General features: G+C 44.4%; 1 protein-coding gene across 1 annotated transcript in view; it reads left to right on the plus strand.

The window, feature by feature from the left end:
* Positions 1-17,934, plus strand: part of Klf17 (Kruppel-like factor 17) — a 60,959-nt gene extending 43,025 nt beyond the window's left edge. The window contains exons 5-7 of the mRNA XM_013016786.1: positions 7,428-7,702; positions 15,806-16,538; positions 17,690-17,934. Of these exons, the coding sequence (XP_012872240.1) occupies positions 7,428-7,702; positions 15,806-16,538; positions 17,690-17,934 (1,253 nt within the window). The remainder of the gene's footprint in view (positions 1-7,427; positions 7,703-15,805; positions 16,539-17,689) is intronic.
* The last annotated feature ends 1,123 nt before the right edge of the window (positions 17,935-19,057 follow it).

Genomic DNA, 19,057 nt, shown 5'->3' on the forward strand with positions numbered 1-19,057 from the left:
AAAAAAAAAAAAAAGACTGGGGCTGGGCACTGGTGGCTTACATCTGTAATCCTAGCTAGTCAGGAGTCTGAGATCTGAGGATCACAGTTAGAAGCCAGTCTAGGCAGAAAAGTCCCAGTGAGACTCTTATCTCCAATTTAACCACTCAAAAACTGGAAGTAGTGCTGTGGATCAAGTGGTAGAGCACTAATCTTGAGACTCAGGAACAATGCTCAGGCCCTGAGTTCAAGTCCTACAACAACAACAACAAAAGATTGGGGAGAGAGCAAGGGAAGAGGTGATATTGTCCAAAAAGAAATGTACTCTTCACCTGACTTACGTAATTCAAACTCCTTTGTATGTCACTTTTACAATGACAATAAAAAATTATATAAAGAGGGAAAGTGGCTCAGTGGTAGAGCACTTGCCTCGCATGCTCAAGGCCCTGGGTTCGATTCCTCAGCACCACATAAGAATAAAGCCGGAAGTGGCGCTGTGTCTCAAGTGGTAGAGTGCTAGCCTTGAGGTGAAGAGCTGAGGGACAGCACCCAGGCCCAGAGTTCAGGCCCCATGACCGGACCCCCCCCAAAAAATTGCATCATTTCGGGGCTGGGAAAGTGGCTCAGTGGTAGAGCACTTGCCTCGCATGCTCGAGGCCCTGGGTTCGATTCCTCAGTACCACATACGCAAAAAGAAAAAAGCCGGAAGTGGCACTGTGGCTCAAGTGGTAGAGTGCTAGCCTTGAGCTGAAGAGCTGAGGGACAGCGCCCAGGCCCAGAGTTCAGGCCCTACGACCCGATCTCCTCCTCCCCCCCCAAAAAAAGTCCAGGCACCAATTTCTTAGGCCTGTAAGGAATCATTATCTACTCAGAAGGCTGAGTTCTGACAATCAAGATTCAAAGCCAGCCCAGGGAAGGAAAGTCTGTGAGACTCTTATCTCCAATTATCCAGGAAAGGTTGGAAGTAGAACTGTGGCTCAAGTGGTAGAGTACTAGCCTTGAGCAAAAAAAAAAAAAGCTAAGGGACAGTGCCTGGACCATGAGTTTAAGCCCCAGTACCAACACGAGAAGAATAAAAATAGGAAAGAGAATAGAATAGGTAATCAAAATGTACCATGTGCAAGTTCAAAATGTTATTGCTAAGTAAAATATATCCCCCTCTGCCCAATAAAAGTACTTCAGGGTGGATAAAACCCAAAAGTACGCAATGTCAATGTATGAGTGCATTTCTCCCATGGGTAGTGGGGAGCCGTGTCTCAGAGTTTGACGCTGGAGTTCTTTCTCTGGGGGAAGATAGTGGGATCACAGTTCTATTGGGATAGGATGATAGATTTTCTGGTCTGGTAATTCGTGTTCATTGGGTTGATTATTTGTGAAATCAAAGTACTTCAAGCTTTTGTGTCCACTGAGAAGAAGAACCTTTTGGTGTTTTGTTGTTGTTGTTTTGTCATAGATTTGTTGTGTAATAGGGAGAGGGGGTCATTATGACATGTCCATGAGGAAGAAGCCTTTATGATGTGGGCTATGAATGTCGGGGGTTGCAGACCCAGGGCCACACAGCCTGAAGGTGAGACAAACAGTCTCACTGATTCCCCAGGGCATTGACAAAACTAGATTAGAAAGACTTAACTAAGCTTTTTTTTTTCTAAATTGGTTTATGGAAACTGAGCAGAGCTTACACAAATCCAATTTTACCCAAACTCCCAGAAAACAAAGAAGCTAAACTTCTGATACTTTAAATAGGATAAACAAAGTAGAAACCTTTCTCATCAAAGCTGCTGAATCAGACATGATTTTAAACAAAAATTCAAGTTCCTGTATTCAAGCAAAATTTCATCCTTGAACAAATCAGACAGATCATTTTTGTCCTGAAAAGAAATCTTTGGGCTGAGTGCTAATGGCTCATGCCTATAATCCTATCTACTCAAAGGTTGAGATCTGATGATCGAGCTAGCATCAACAAAAAAAGTCTGTGAGATTCTAATCTTCAATTAGCCAACAAAAAGAACTGGAGCTATGTATGGCTCAAATGGTACAGCACTGGATTTGAACAAAAATTACGAGGGAGAGCACTCAGGCCCTGATTTTAAGCCCCAGGACCTGCACCAAGAACAAAATAACAACAGAAGAAAACACTTTTGGCTTTCCCTAATTTTACCAGATTTTTTTTTTCCTTTGCCACTATGTACCATCTCAGTCACCTTCATTCTAATTCTTACCTAAGTAACTAAGTTCTCTGTCTCTTTCTCTGTCTCTTTCTCTGTATGTACCAACACTGGAGCTTGAATTTAGGGTCTCAATCTCTCACTTGGATTTTTTGCTCAAATTTAGTGTTCTATCACTTGAGCCACAGCATCACTTCTAGCTTTTTGCTTGTTAATTGGAGATAAGAACATTTTTTTTTTTTTTTGCTTATGCTATCTTCAAACTAGCCTCTGGAGTAGTTAGGATTACAGGTGTGGTCATCAGCTCCAGACCAGACCACCTTATACAAATATTTTATTAGACAAAGATGATGAGAATGAGTGACTCCATGAACAGAGATACATTCTTTTTCTTTTCTTTTCTTTCTTTTTTTTTTTGGGTCTGGTGGTGGGGCCTGAACTCTGGGCCTGGGTGCTGTCCCTCAGCTCTTCAGCTCAAGGCTAGCGCTCTACCACTTGAGCCACAGTGCCACTTTGCTTATGTGGTGCTGAGGAATCGAACCCAGGGCCTCATGCATGCAAGGCAAGCACTCTACCACTGAGCCACCTTCCCAGCCCCCAGACTATTTTTAATAAATAAAAATAAGAAGCGAAGGTATTTAATATTTTTCTTAGGTTTTAAAGTTAACTAAGGACCTTGAGGTTTATATTTAAGCTGACAAATTGTAGAACCTAATTACTGCTGATATCAAAAGTTTGTCAGGCCAGATACTGGTGGCTCATGGCTGTAATCCTAGCTACTCAGGAGGCAGAGACCTGAGGATCATGGTTTGAAGCCAGCCCAGGCAAGAAAGTCCATGAAATAGTCATCTCCAATTAACCATCAGAACACTGGAAGTGGAGTTATGGCTCAAAGTGGTAGAGCACTCACTAGCCTTGAGCACACTAGCCTTGGGACAGTGCTCAGGGCCTGAGTTCAAGCCCCATGACCAACAACAAGAAGTTTGTCAGAATCGTATTTCAATTTAGTTGAATATATAATTTCTTAATCTTACTCTTAAATTATTACTTAATTTCCCCTGTTTTTATAGCCTCACTACATATTGTAATAGTTATAAAAATATCTATTGTATATTTTTAATATTTTTCATTGTTATTATAAAGGAGATGCACAAAGGAATTACAGTTACATAAATCAGGTAAATAGTAGATTCTTTTTCTTTTGTCAGTTGTGGGAAAGAGTACATTTCTTTTTGGACAGTGTCACCTCTTCCCTCCCTCTCTCCCAGTGTTTCCCTCTCATCCTAACCCACAAGTTGTATAGTTCATTTTCAACATAGTGTCTAGTGAGTACCACTGCTGCATTTGTTTATCCTTTGTCCCTCCATTTATTTTGTTTTAAGATTTGTCATAGCCAGGTGCTGGTGGCTCACATCTGAAATCCTAGCTACTAAAGAGGCTGAGACATGAGGTCATAGTTCAAAGTCAGCCTGGGCAGGAAAGTCTGTGAGACTCTTATCTCCAATTAAGCACCAAGAAAAAAAAAAAAGAAAAGTTGGAAGTGAAGCTGTGGCTCAAGTGGTTAGACCACTAGGCTTAAGCAGAGAAAGCTCAAGGACAGTAAATGCAAATGGGTATTGGTGGTTCATCCTATAATCCTACCTTCTCTGGAGCCTGAGATCTAAGGACTGGGATTCAAAGCTAAGCTAGGCAAAAAATCCCAAGATTCTTTTCTCCAATTATCCAGCAAAAAAAAAAAAAACAGAAGTAGAAGAGGGGTTCAAGTGGCAGAGTGCCAGCCTTGAGCAAAAAAAGTATGAGGCTCAGAGTTCAAATCCTAGCCATGTGGGAAGTTGAGAACCAAAAGACAGATTGAGTTCCGGAGAAGCTGGGAAGATCCTATCTCAAAAGTAGCCAGCAAAACCAGGGTTGGAGTCATGGCTGAAGTGGCAAAGCACTTGACTAGCAAGAGTGAGGCCATAGGCTTACTGAAAAAAAGTGCATAAATACAAAACATGATGCATGTTATTCTTTCATCCTAACGAGCTATAATTCACTCATATGACCATATGCAATTTATTTATTATCCTATTAGTAGCAATTTGTTTTATCAAAATTTCTTTTGATATTAGAAACTGTTTTTTGTTTTTTGCCAATCCTGGGGCTTGCACTCAGGGCCTGGGCACGTCCCTGAGCTGCTTTTGCTCAGGGCTAGTACTCTACCACTTGAGCCATAGCATCCCTTCCAGCTTGTTCTTTTCTTTTCTTTTTTTGTGTGTTGGTTGTGGTGCCTGAACTCCAGGCCTGGGCACTGTCCCTCAGCTCTTCAGGTCAAGGCTAGTGCTCTAACACTTGAGCCACAGCGCCACCTCCGGCTTTTTTTTTTCTTTTTTCTTTTTTTTTTTTTTTTTTTTTCTGCTTATGTGGTGCTGAGGAATCGAACCCAGGGCCTCATGCATGAGAGGCAAGCACTCTACCACTGAGCCAACTTCCCAGCCCCAGAAACAGTGTTCTTTTGACTTAAGTCTTCATCCTGACAGGAGACAGAGCATCTTTATATAAAGCATGGTGAAGTTAAGCCTGAGCCTTCAAGCTGGGCTCTCGCTTTCTCTTTTCACCTGATCCTCTCACTATGCCCATCTTTTCTAGCCAGGTTTCTCCAGTATTTTCTAAACCTGCCAGTGTGCTCCTGTTTCCTAGTCCTGCCTTTCCCATCAACCTTCTCAATCTACCTCCAGCCCTAGCAGTGCAACTGAAGAGCAACATGGGGAGACAGGTACTGCGACTCCTTCTTGTAATCCCTACACTCAGGAGACTGAGGCAGGTGGATCATAAATTTGAGGCCAGCTTTGTGACTTTGAAGCCTGCCTAGTGAAGATCTTAGAGAGAGAGAGAGAGAGAGGCAGAGAGACAGAGACAGAGACAGAGAGACACAGAGAGACAGAGACAGAGAGGGAGAGAGAGAGGAGAAGGAAGGAGGGAAGGAAGGAAGAAAGAAAGAAAGGAAAGAGAGGCAGGAAGGAAGGAAGGAAGAAAAGAGGGAAAGAAGGAAGGAAAGAGTTGGGGATATGGCTCAAGTGGTAGAGTGTCTTCCTAGAAAGTACAGGTGTTACATTCAAACCCCAGTCCTGGCCTCCCCCTCTAAAAAAAAGGCAGAATAAGATTAGTAAGGCAAAGTTGGACTTGGCATAAAGTAGATTCAATGATGCCATCTGTATTTCTCTTCCTGTGCAAGACCCTGGACTAGGTATCTAGAGATTTGTACTTAGCCTTTTCCTAAGGACAAATCTTGTGACATCATTCATTCTAATGGATTAAAGCTTGAAACCTGAAGTCTATTACTTCAGCCAAGACTTTTGATTCCTAAGATGCTGCTTTATTATTTATTTATTTAATGTGTGCCAGTCCTGGGATTTGAAATCAGGGTCTGGGAGTTGTCCCTGAGCTTTTCCTTTTCTTTTCTCTTGCTCTCTTTTGCCTGAAGCTAGCATTCTAGCATTCTACAGCTTGAACCCACTGCTCCACTTCCAGCTTTTTTTTGGGGGGGGTGATGGTTAATTGGGGATACACATCTAATGCCAGAGCTGGCTTCAAACCTTGACCCTCCAATCTCAGCCTTCTGAGTAGATAGGATTACAAACGGAGCTGCCAGTGTTCCCCCTTCATCACTGTCCTCATAGTGTCGTCGTCCTCCCCCTCCTCCGACCCCCCTCCTCCCCCTCCTCTTCCTTGTTCTTCAATTTTGGACAGTATCTCACTGTGTAATCAAGGATAGACGCCAATTGCCATGTAGACAAAGCTGGCCTCCAGCAACATGGTCTTTTCCAACATTCACATCTTCCTGTTCTATTTTCTCCATAGATCTTACCACCACCCCCAAAGTGTGTGTGTGTGTATTTTTTCCTGCCTATCTTCGGGCTTGAACTCAGGGCCTGGGCGCTGTCCCTGAGCCTCTCTGTGCTCAAGGCTAGCGCCTATCACTTGAACCACAGCTCCACTTCTGCCACCATATATTTAGTTACTAACTTTATTATTCTTTTTTTATTTGACCATTGAGGCTGGAAATCCCTTGAGGTCAAGCACTTCATTATTTACCATTGCATCTCTACTTCCCCAAAACAGAATCCAACACACAGTGTGTGTGCACATAGTCAGCATTGTAGAATACTGCTGGGCATGGTGGCATGTACCTATAAGACTCAGCTATGGGCTGAGAAGGTGGCTCAGTGGTAGAGCGCTTGCCTTGCATGCCTGAGGCCCTGGGTTCGATTCCTCAGCACCACATATGCAAAAAGAAAAAAGCCAGAAGTGGCACTGTGGATCAAGTGGTAGAGCGCTAGCCTTGAGCTGAAGAGCTGAGGGACAGCGCCCAGGCCCAGAGTTCAGGCCCCACAACTGGACCCCCCAAAAAAAAAAAAAAGACTCAGCTACTCTGGAGGCTGAGGCAGGAAGATCACCACTTTGAAGTGAGCAGGGGCAAAGTTACTGAGACTCAGTTTCAAAATGAGCCCCTGGGTTCAATTCCTAGTAAGGTCTGTGAGATAGTGTGGCAGCAACCAGACTGTGATTCATATAACAAGAGACACATGTGCCCAGCTTTAGTACAGCCTCCAAAAGCTTATGGCAAGGGTTGGGGCCAGAGGGGTGGTGACAGACGTGTTCCTCTTCCATCTGCAGAAGCCCTGTACCTGCCCTGCTGCTCTGGCCAGACTTTTCCCCCTGTCTTCCCTCTGATGCCAAGGAGGCCTGGCTGGAGTCCAGTCCTGGTGTCCCCAGCTTTCCCCTTGGGTCAAGCAACTGCTGAGACAGAGGTTGGTAAATAGGGCAAGAAGAAGTGGTACAGAGGGCTGGGAATATGGCTTAGTGGTAAAGTGCTTGCCTAGCACGCAGGAAGTCCTGGGTTTGATTCTTCAGTACCAAATAAACAGAAAAAGCCAGGGATGGTGCTGTGGCTCAAGTAGTAGAGCCCTTGCCTGGAACACAAGAAGCTAAGGGACAACACCCAGGCCCTGAGTTCAAGCCCCAGGACTAGCACCCCTCCAAAAAAAGTGGTACAGAATTCAGGCTCTGATGATACACACCTATCATCCTAGCTACTCAGGTGGCTGAGATCTGAGGATAGTGGTTAGAGGCCAGCCAAAGTAGGAAAATCCAAGACAACCATCAAAAAGCCGGAAGTGGCGCTGTGGCTCAAGTGGTAGAGCGCTAGCCTTGAGCGGAAAAGCTCAGAGCCAGCGCCAGGCCGGGAGTTCAAGGCCCAGCCCCCGTCGGGCCCAGCACCGAGTCGGGCTGTGTGGGCCGGCAGAGGGCGGGGTCGGCGGCGCCGGCGCGGGGTGGGTGTGGCTGGCGGACACGCCCTTGACTCCGCCCCCGGACGCGGAGCTAAGTAGAAGCTCAGTAAGCGATTGTGATTGTGGCGTGCCCTCGCTGGGTTACGCATCGGCGCGAGCTGCTGCCGAGGCCGACTTCCCCTCTGCTTGGACGTGGGTCTGGACCCCCACAGTACGGCTGGCCCCCGCCGACATGGAGCAAAAGGCTGAGGAGCTGAGCCAGTGGCAGGCTGTGCAGCAGCCCACGCAGGTGAGGCGAGTGTCCGCCCTGGGCCGCTACAGAGTGGTGGTGATGGGTGGGGGGAGCTAGGAGGGAGGGGAAAGGTGGGGGAGGCCGAAGGAAGCAGAAAAGGGGGCAGGACGGTCAAGGGAGGGGAAGTTTTTCAATGAAGAAACTATTTCAGCCCGGCGGTGGTGGCTCACGCCTGTAATCCCAGCTACTGAGATCTGAGGCTGAGATCTGAGGATCGCGGTTCAAAGCCAGGCTGCGCAGGAAAGGCCACGAGACTCTAATCTCCAATAAACCACTCAGAAAACCGGAAGTGGTGTTGTGGCTCAAAAACAAAGAAAGAAAAAATATTTCCCTAAGGGATTAAAAAAGAAAGGAATGGGGGCAGGGAGTGGGCAGGAGACCGAAGAAGGCAATTGTGCACAAATAATTATTGAAGATGAATAAACTCATCTGGCCTGAGGCCTTTTTTTTTCTTTTGTTGGTCATAGGGCTTGAACTCTGGGCCTGGGCACTGTCCCTGAGCTCTTTCTCAAGGCTAGTGCTCTACTACTCTGAGCTACAGCTCCACTTCCGGTTTTCTGAGTAGTTTATTGGGGTTAAGAGTCTCATGGACTATCCTGCCTGTGCTGGCACTGAACTGCAGCCCTCAGATCTCAGCCTCCTGAGTGGCTAGGATTACAGGCGTGAGCCACCGGTGCCCCACAGAGATGGGACCCATACCCTGGGAAGCTAAGGCAGGAAGTTAGGAGAATGGGAGATAGAACTTTTATTGGAGCCCTTTGCTGGAGATCTGGGGTTCATGCTTGCAATCTCAGCCACTTAGAAAGTTTGAGATCTGATGATCAAAGCCAGGCTAAGCAGAAAAAGCTGAGAGACTCTACAATTAACCACAAAAATAACAACAACAACAAAAAAAACAAGCTGGGCTGGGGGCTGGGGAAAGAGAAAGAGAGAGAGGGAGAGGGAGGGAGGGAGGGAGGAAGGAGAGGAGAGGAGTTTAAGATTTGTAGTGGCACTGGAGAGCTACTGGCTAAAGCACTTCTGGTCTAGGAAACTGGAGGCCATTCTGACACGGAATTGGCTATTCCCAGATAATTAGATTTGCACTTTTAAAGAATGCCCTGGAGGATGGGACTGAGTTAAAGACAATAGAAAACCATTGTGATAATCTAAATAAGAATCAAAATGGCGGCCTGACTGGAGAAGGAGAAACAATAGATTCTGGAAATATATGGAGGTAGAACTAACAATAATTGATACTTGTAATTTGTCTATATCTTTACCTGTGGATTCAACCAAATGAGGATAAAAATATTCTTCAAGAAAAAACTTGTGTCTGTACCAAACATGTGTAAACTTTTTTCTTGTCATATTCTCTAAGCAATACAAGTATTTATGTGGCATTTACATTGTGTTATTATACAGAATCTAATATTGACTTAAAGTATAGAGGAGAATGTGTGTAGGTTATATAAAAATGCCTTGAATACAAGGGAAAGCTGTGGAGGAGGAAGACTGGAGGAGGGCAGAGAGGGAAAGAGAAAGGCTGTTCATGTACTGTGTGTAGGGAGGCCAAGGGAAGGACACAGGCCAAGAAGAGTATGGCCAGCAGTTTCTCACAGTCCTGAGGCCAAGTAGTGTAAGAGGTGCAACTGCTTAGTCTTAGTGATATGGAGATCATCAGAGACCTTTACAAAAGCTGGAGAAAAGAGGGCCAGAGAAAACTGGGGAGAATGATTAGGCAAGAGAGCCATGAAGATGTGTTTAGATTATTCTAAAAATGTTGGCCTCTGAGAGATTGGAAAATGAGAGCCACTCCTGAGAGGGAGGACAATGAGGCAGATCACCCCAGAAATACCACCCAATAGTCTTTAGTGTTCCTAGGTATCCACCTTATGCTGGCTGCTCAGCATGTAGTGTTGGAAAAGCAGATGGGACCTCCCAAGTCTTCTATCTAGGGCTCAAAAAAGAGTCCATTTTCTTCTTTAGAGAAAACATGATCTTGTTAGAGTTCATTATATTTTCATTTCAGATTCAATCATTACTCAAGGTTTTTTACATGTTGCTAAAATGTCCTTTTCAGCTGGTATGTACAAAGCCATTTATTCAGTTTCAAGATAAGCACACTGTGCCTAGTACTAGTGGCTCATGCTTGTAATCCTAGCTACCTAGCTACTAAAGATCTGAGATCTAAGGATCCAGGTTCCCCAAACCAGCCAGGGCAGGAAAGTCCATCAGATTTTTATCTCCAATTAAGCACATACACATATACACACAAAAACCAGAAGTGGCACTGTGACGCAGGTGATAGATTGCTAGCCTTGAGCAAAAGAGACCCAAGAACAGTGTCACCCCCTGAGTTCAAGCTCCAGGACTGGCAAAAAAAAAAAAAGCAGCACTGCATTTGATAAGTTCTTGAGCATCTTTGAAGTAAGAATTTCCTTTTCTTCTAGGATTGACATTTGATATTTGTTTTTTTTTGTGATTCTATTGTCTTCTACTTTCTGGATTTATTAGGTTGGTTTTTTTTTTTTTTTTGGGTCCAGTCGCAGGGCCTGAACTCTGGGCCTGGGCGCTGTCCCTCATCTCTTCAGCTCAAGGCTAGCGCTCTACCACTTGAGCCACAGTGCCACTTCCGGCTTTTTTTCTTTTTTGCTTATGTGGTGCTGGGGAATCGAACCCAGAGCCTCATGCATGCAAGGCAAGTGCTCTACCACTGAGCCACCTTCCCAGCCCTAGGTTGGTTTTTAATGATATAATTTAGCTTAATATTCTTGCTCTAGTATTACCTCTAGAGTTCTTTAAACTTTTTTGATTGTATGCTTTGAATTCAGGCTTCAGACACGTTCAACAAGTACTACTAAACAATACTTCCAGCCTTCATTTGGTAACTCTGAAACAAATTTCCTATTGGAAAGACAGAATAAAGGCTTAATTCTTTTATTTTAATGAATAACATTCAAAGCTGAAATAGAAGGTAGCTTTTTGTTATCTTGGGCTCAAAGATTCATTCTTTCAATTACCATTCTTTATTTTTTCCACTTTATTTTCATTTTTGGCAGTACTCAGATCCTCTTGCTTGTTAGATAGGTGTTTTGTTCCCCCCCCCCCACTTAAGCCAAGCCTCCAAAGCTTGGCTTTATTATTTATTCATTTATAAATAAATAAATTTTTTTTGGTTGGTCATGGGGCCTGAACTCTAGGCCTGGGCGCTGTCCCTCAGTTCTTCAGGTCAAGGCTATCACTCTACCACTTGAGCCACAGAGTCACTTCGGCTTTTTCTGCTTACGTGGTGCTGAGGAATGGAACCCAGGGCCTTATGTATGCAAAGCAAGCACTCTACCACTGAGCCATCTTCCCAGCTCCTAAATAAATTATTTATAAATATTTATTAATTTGGCTGGCTCTGATTTTATACAAAAAGCCTCAAACTCATTGAGCTTGCTTGCTAATGTTGGCACTCTACCACTTGAACCATGGTTCTCATCCATCCTTTTTTTTCTAATTATTTTGGAGATGGAGTCTCATAGACCTTTTTGCCTGGTCTGGCTTTGAACCTTCCAGGTCTCAGCCTCCTCAGTAGCTAGGGCTATAGGTTTGAGCCACCAGTGCCCATATTTTATTTTATTTTTTGATTCTGAAATTGTCATAACTATGGCTGGTAGGAATCCCTTTTGTGTCCTTTTTTTTTTTTTTTTTGGTCCTGGAGCTTGAACTCAGGACTTGGGCTGTCCCTGAGCCTCTCTGTATTTAAGGCTAGTGCTCTACCATTTGAGCCACAGTGACACTTCCAGCTGTTTTGAGTAGTTTATTGGAGATAAGAGTCTCGAGGATTTCTTTTGCCCATGCTGGCTTCAAACCCTGATCTTCATACCCCAGCCTCCTGAGTAACTAGGATTACAGGCATAAGCCACCAGTACCTGGCCTAGGACTCTATTTTAAAAATAGAGTCAGGCACAGGTAGCTCATGTCTGTAATCCCAGCTACTCAGGAGACTGATATCTGAGGCTCATGGTTTGAAGTCAGCCCAGGCAGGAAAGTCCGTGAGACTCTTTTTCTCCAACTAACCACCAGAAAACCAGAAGTAAAGTTTTGGTTTAAAGTGGTAGAGCACTGGCCTTGAGCAAAAAAGCTCAGGGACAGCACTCAGGCCCTGAGTTCAAGCCCAATGGCTGACAAAAAGAAAAATCCTGGCATTTGTAAGCATATGCCATCGTGCCTGGATAGAACAGATAAATAAAATGAGGACTGAAATAATAAAACACTCTTGGGCTGGGATTGTAGCTTAGTGGTAGAGTGCTTGCCTAGCGTGCTTGAAGCCCTGGGTTTGAGTCCTCAGCACCACATAAACAGAAAAGGCCAGAAGCACTGTGGCTCAAGTGGTAGAGTGCTAGCCTTGAGCAAAAGAAGCTCAGAGACAGTGCTCAGGCCCTGAGTTAAAGCCCCAGAACTGGCAAAAGAACAACCACCACAACAAAACCAACAACACTCTTGTGAGTAGTGAGTAAAGTTCATTGTTGAAATCATCAAGTCTAGATTCTTTGTCTGAAAGGCTTTTGATAACTAATCTGTTTTCAATTTCTTTGCAATTTAATCATGAAAGATTTTGGGCTGGGAAGGTAGCTCAGTGGTAGAGTGCTTGCCTTGCATGCCTGAGGCCCTGGGTTCGATTCCTCAGCACCACATAAGCAAAAACAACCAACACACAAAAAAAGAAAAGAAAAGAAAAAAGCCGGAAGTGGCTCTGTGTCTCAAGTGGTAGAGTGCTAGCCTTGAGCTGAAGAGCTGAGGGACAGTGGCCAGGCCCAGATTTCAGGCCCCAAGACTGGACCAAAAAAAAAAAGAAAGATTTTGCATTCTTAGGATTTTGTTCATTGCATCTAGCTTATCCAATCTCTTATGTACTGTAATTACAGTTCTTGTCAATGATCATCTTTATTTAAAGGTTTGGCAGTTTTGTCTATTAGTCCTAAGAACCAACTTTTAGCCTCATTGTTTTTCTTCTATGTCCTTCATCCTACTAGCTTTTTGGTTTATTCTTTTCAGTGCCTTAAGGTACAAAGCTAGATTGAGATCTTAGGCTTTTATAGCTATAAACTTTTCCCTGTCTGTTGAGAATGGCTTGTACACTGTCATGATCTGTATTGGCGAATGCCTTATGCATTCTTGAGGAGAATGTGAATTCTGTTGTTGGTAGAATGTTCTGTGTATGTCTTTAGATCTACTTGGTTATTTTTCAAGTCCTTTTTACTTCTGTTATATCCATTGTTGAGAGTAAGGTGTTGGAGTCTCCAACTATTGTTACAGAACTGTTTGTCTCTTCATTCGTAGCCTTTGTTTTGTGTGTGTTGATGGCTATTCGGTACATAGATCTTTATTATTTTATCTTGTTGTATTAGACCCTTTACTAATAGATAAATGTCCTGTATCTTGTAAGTTTTTTTTTTTTTTTGCCTGTCCTGGGGTTAGAACTCAGGGCCTGGGCTCTGTCCTTGAGCCTCTCTGTGCTCAGGGCTAGCACTGTAACACTTGAGTCACAGTGCCACTTCTGGCTTTTTCTGTCAGTTGGTCCTTTATTTCTACATTGTCCTTTTTGTTTGTTTATTTATTGTTTTTTTTTTGTTGGCCATGGGGCTTGAACTCTGGGCCTAGGTGCTGTCCCTGAGCTCAAGGATAGCACTCTACCACTTGAGCCACAACAGCACTTCCGGCTTTTTTTTCTTTTTGTTTATGTGGTGCTGAGGAAGCGAACTCAGAGCCTCATGCATGCAAGGCAAGCGCTCTACCACTAAGCCACCTTCCCAGCCCCTGTTTAGTTAATTTTTTTGTTTCTCCTTTGTGTGTGTGTGTGTGTGTTAGTAGGGTTTGAACTCAGGGCCTTGAACTTGTTTAGTTTGATTGCCCAGCTGGGGCTCTACCACTGAACCTCTAGTTCTGCTTTTTACTGGTTATTTTGAAATATCTCAGACTTTTCTCCCCTGGTTGGCTTCAGACTTTGATCCTCTGGATTTCAGTCTCATGAGTAACTAGGGATTATAGGTATGAGCCTGGCTATGTTTTGAGGTGCTGGGGATCAAACCGGGGCCTATACATGACAGGCAAGCTTTCTACCTCCGAGCTACATCCTCAGCCTTGATGTAAAACCATAAATTCCCCCCTCATTGCCTTTTGTATGTATTCTGTAACTATTTTCTTTGTGGTTACCATGGGGATTACAGCTGACATTCTAAAGTTATAACACTAATTTGAATTTATACCAGCTTAACTCTGAATAGCACAGATACTTACAGTATTATATTATTCTTTATAGCATTACACTTTTTATGCATTATAGGCTCAGAAATATGGGTTTATAATCTTTATGCATTAGTCTCTTAAATTGTGTAGAAAACAAAAAGTGGAGTTAAAAACTAAAGTTACAATAATAATAACTTTTATGATTGTGATTCCAAGCTACTGTCTGTGTCCTTTCTCTTCATCCTGAAGGACTGTCTTAGCTTTTCTTACAGGGAAGATAAAATGGCAATGATCTCTCAGCTCTGAGAATGTTTTAATTTCTTCATTTTTCAAGGACATTTTTTAGATGATGATGAGGATGGTGAGGATAATAATGATTTTCAGTTATTCTGTAACCTAGGGTGGCTTTGAACTCAAAGTCCTGCTAAAACAGCCTTGAAAGGGCCAGGATAACTGATAGGCATCATCACATTCAGCTTGAGGAATTTTTTTTGGGAGAAGGTGTTATTGGGACTTTAAATCAGGGACTCAGCTTTCTAGGCAGGTGCTCTGCCACATCATGCCTTCTCCCTATCCCTTTTGCTATTTATTTGTGCGCGTATACTAGGCTTGCATTCAGGGCTTCATGCTTTTTCACTCCATCACTTTAGTTACACCTCCACTTCCATCTTTTTGCTGATTAATTGCAGATAAGTGTACCCAGATAAGTGCCTCCAGTTCTTTTCTGGACCAGCTTAATAGAGGAGTGGATGGGAGCCAATAGGGTAGCCATCCCGGCTTCTTAGCCCAAGAACTCCCTTTTCTAATGCTGCAGCAATAGGTTTTAAAAACAATTGGACTTGGCCCTGGTGGCTTAACTTTGTAGTCGTAGCTCCTCAGGAGGCTGAGATTTGAGAGGATCCAAGTTTGGAGCCATTCTAGGGAAATTTTCTTATCTCCAATTAATCAGCAAAAAGCTAGAACTGAAAGCATGGCTCAAGACAGCTTCCACTACCACTTTCCTCCCCTTCTACCAGTCAGTCATCAAGGGGCACCGCTCTTAACTTTCCTGACAAGCCTTCATTCATTTTAAGTATTTTTCCCATCTTTTTCTTTTCTTTCTTTCTTGGTCATGGGGCCTGAACTCTGGGCACTGTCCTTCAGCTCTTCAGCTCAAGTCTAACTCTACCACTTGAGCTCTACATCTGACCTTTTCTGCTTCTGTGGTACTGAGGAATTGAAGCCAGGGTCTCATGCATGCAAGGCAAGCCACTCTACCACTGAGCCACCTTCCCAGCCCATCTGTCTTTTTCTATAGTGTTTCCTTGATCTCACATCTGCCCACAGGGGAGATCCTCTTCTTCTTAGCTAACCATCTGAAACAGCCTCTTAAGATTTTTGTAGGTTCAGGTCCTACTGAAGTCTCTACCCAGCTGTGTGCTTTCTGCACCCATTCAGCTGGCTTGAGATTTTTTTTTCCCACTGACCCAGCCCTTAATGTGTCACTTGGAATTTTGGTGGGCACTTTTTCTGGACACATGGCTGAAGATGTAGGTGATGAAGTATGTTTTTTCTTTGTTGCTCTGTAGGAAAGTGAGTTACATCGAGGAATACATTTTACTCCTCATCAGACCTGTACACATCATAGAAAGCCTAAGTATGGTCTGGAGGCAGGATAATTCAGACCACAGGTGATAGAATCCTATATTAGTATGGGGAGTGGGATGGGAAGAGAGACAAAAGTATAACTCAAAATAGAGTGAACGCCACCTGACTTTTTTTCTCTCTCTCTCCTAGGATAATGAGAAGTCAAAATCCTTCTTGGATATATCTATGTCTACCAGAAGTAGTACAGTACATACTTCTTGGCACCATGGCCTATCAAATTTCCAACTGTTTCCTCAGGTCATGGAGATGTGGAGGAACCGTCTCTTAGCTGCTAAAGCATCTGAGCAAAATGTGGATGAAATGGGTTTGCATGGAGCATGGAGCATGGAACATGGAGCAGGCTACGGTTCCCAAGTAGCTTCTATTCCTCCCCAGATGTACTGTCACGGAATGTCTCCTTCCCAGTCTGGGACAATGATGTGCCAAGGGTCCCAGGTGATGCCCCTAGGAGACACAGGTATTCCAGGAGTGGCCATGAACTTCAATGAACATCTAAGGATGCCTTCCAGTGGGCCACCAGCCACAGCTTCTGGTAGAACCTTAGTAATTTCCCACCCCAGTGCTCCAGCAATGCCTTATTCTGGCTCCTCAACAGTGCCTTCTACCAACACATCTTCCACACTTAAAATGATCTTGGGACCGACCATGCCTTCCTCCGAGACCCAGGCTATGCATCCTTCTATGGTTCAGATGTCCAACAGAGAGCCCTACAATCTGGAGATGCCTTCAGCTCAGTCTCAATTATTGATGTCTTTAGAATCCCAACATTCTCTTGTAAACCAATCAGTATCCCAGGAGGGCCCCTTCATACCTGAGGAGCCAACACCTGCTCCACAGAGGCAAGCAGAGAACGTCAACGCTCAGAGAAGGGCCTCTCCAGTTTTAAGGCCTTACGTCTGCGAGCATATTAACTGTGGAAAAGCTTACACCAAGCGCTCCCATCTCTTGAGTCACCAGCGCAAGCACACAGGTGAATGAGGTGTCCACGTTGGGAGGGGATGGAGAAGTCTTCAGGCTTTTTGTAATTATGTTTCTCTTCCAAGCTTGGAACCAAGCTCTGTTGACCCCATTAACTTACCATCCAGAATGACTGATGGGACAGGCACTATTTCAGTCACCCCTGACTAGTTTCAATATTTTATCTTCTGACTACCCAACCATGAGTGCTTTGACTTAGTGTCAGATCCATGTCTTCTCACCTTTTTTTTTTTTTTGCCTAGAGCATGAACTCAGGGCTCCTGAGCTCTGCTACATGAGTGACAGCTCTACTTTTAGCTTTTTAGTGGTTACTTAGAAATAGCATTCTCAAGCTGGGCCCCTGTGCTCACGCCTATAATCCTAGCTACTCTGTAATCCTAGCTACTCAGGAGGCTGAGAACTGAGGATCATGGTTCACAGCCAGCCTGGGCAGGAAAGTCCATGAGACTCTAATCTCCAATTAACCACCAGAAAACCAAAAGTGGCACTGTGGCTCAAGTGGTAGAGTGCTAGCCTTGAGCTGAAGAGCTCAGGGACAGCACTTAGGTCGAGTTCAAGCCTCACAACCAACAACAACAAAAAAGATGCAAGTCTCACTGACTTTTACTATCCAGGCTGGGTTTGAACCGTGATCCTCCAATCTCAGCCTCCTGAATAGCTAGCATTATAGGCATGAGACTTCTGTATATTTTTTAAATGGTAGGAAAATTTATTAGGAAAGAAGTATGGGAGAGAAAGAGACTATGTGGCATAAATATGCCATTGGAAGACTGCACTTCTGTAGCCATAGTTTTGCATCTTCAGGGATACAGGAATTTGTTTTGGCCTATTTTGTGTGCATGTGTGTGTGTGTATGGGCACACACTTGCATACACAAGTACTGGGGCTTGAACTCAGGGCCTTGAGATCTCTCTCAGCTCTTTCACTCAAGATTGGCACTGTACCAGTTGGCCGACACCTCCAATTCTGGCCTTTTACTTGGTAGTTGGAGATAAAAGTCTTGAGATTTGTTGCCTAAGCTGTCTCTGAATTGTGATCCTCAGATCTCAGTCTCCTGAGTAGCTAAGAGTACAGGCATGAGCCATTAGTACTTGGCTAGGTTAAATCTATTTTGAATACCATGTCTCCCTTGTCTCTCACCAGGGGAGAAGCCATACAAATGCCACTGGGAAGGCTGCACGTGGTCTTTCTTCCGTTCTGATGAGCTTGGACGACACATGCGGAGGCACACCAGAGATCGACCACATCGGTGTAATCAGTGTGGCCGAAGTTTCATGCGCTCTGACCATCTCAGGCAACACGAAAAGATTCATCAGCGAGCATCAGAATCCCCAGAACCTCAGGTCAACAGTGGGCAGATGGGCAGTCCTCCTGCTGCTGGCCTTTAGGTCCATCTCTCCCTTTCAGTTTGGCTTCTCTGCCCAGATCCTGCCTGCCTCTGGCCCATTCATCTGTTTGGTAGGTGTTGGTCTAGATGGAGCCAGAGGAAGACCTAGGAGTTCAGTGTCAAAGCCCAAATGAAGCTTAGGGATTCCTCAAAACTCTCAAACTGTTTCAAATGCCCTCACCTCTGGCCACCTGACATTTAGCCAGATGGGAAGAGGGAGCAGGGAGCTAGAGAGCTATGCTAAACCTTTATCTCCCCCCACTCCCTAGCTTGAAACCCTCTAATGACTCTCCGTTCCCTGTTGCAGAAAGTCCAAGTTCTTGATCTTGGACTTCGATAGTTTCTAGAACCTAGCTACATTCAAATCTGAATCTGACCACTCAGTGACTTTGGGGAAAGGTCTTTGAAACTATACCTTATCTCATCTTTTGGAAAATGGGTGAAAAAAAAAACCCAGTTCTGGGCTGTGTTAGACACATCATATGTACCACACCAGATTCTCCTTAGCATCATCCATTCATGAGCCCAGTTTCTGGCTCTTCCCATCAGACCTGGATAGATTGTACCACCACAGGAGGGGACTATGGGTACCCCAGGCAGCCACAGCAACCTAGAACTGGACTCACTGGAAGTGGGAGAGAGGAGGGAGCCATGCAGACCAATTCTCTCTTCTCTCCCATGGACTGCTGCAAGGCCAACCCCTACGGGGTCATGGAGCAGTGCCCTGCTTAGAAGTGTATCACCTTGCCTAATATCCCCTTCTTTCCCACCTCACTGACAAATAAAACATCAATATTTAGGTCTTGTTTTAGGTTCTGTTTTATAATGGCTTAGGGGTAGGAGGAGAGGATGCCATTAGCTTAGGGCAGAAAAGGATAAATCATCCCATATTCTCCATTTAGGCCAGGGAAATCAGATATTAAGGGGCCTATCCTCTCTTGCTCTCCTTAGAGTGAAAGGATGATGGCAATCCCGGAAACTGGGTAGGGAAAAGCCCCACTTGTGGATTCTACAGGCTATCTTATTGACCAATAAGGAATTTTGTTAGGTCATCAAGTGGCAGAGTTGGGATCCCAACCAACATCTATCTTCCCCAGAAATGGGTCTCTACAAAAACAGGTGGT

The sequence above is a fragment of the Dipodomys ordii genome, unplaced genomic scaffold (genome assembly GCF_000151885.1).
Source record: "Dipodomys ordii isolate 6190 unplaced genomic scaffold, Dord_2.0 Scaffold33, whole genome shotgun sequence".
Classification (NCBI taxonomy): domain Eukaryota; kingdom Metazoa; phylum Chordata; class Mammalia; order Rodentia; family Heteromyidae; genus Dipodomys; species Dipodomys ordii.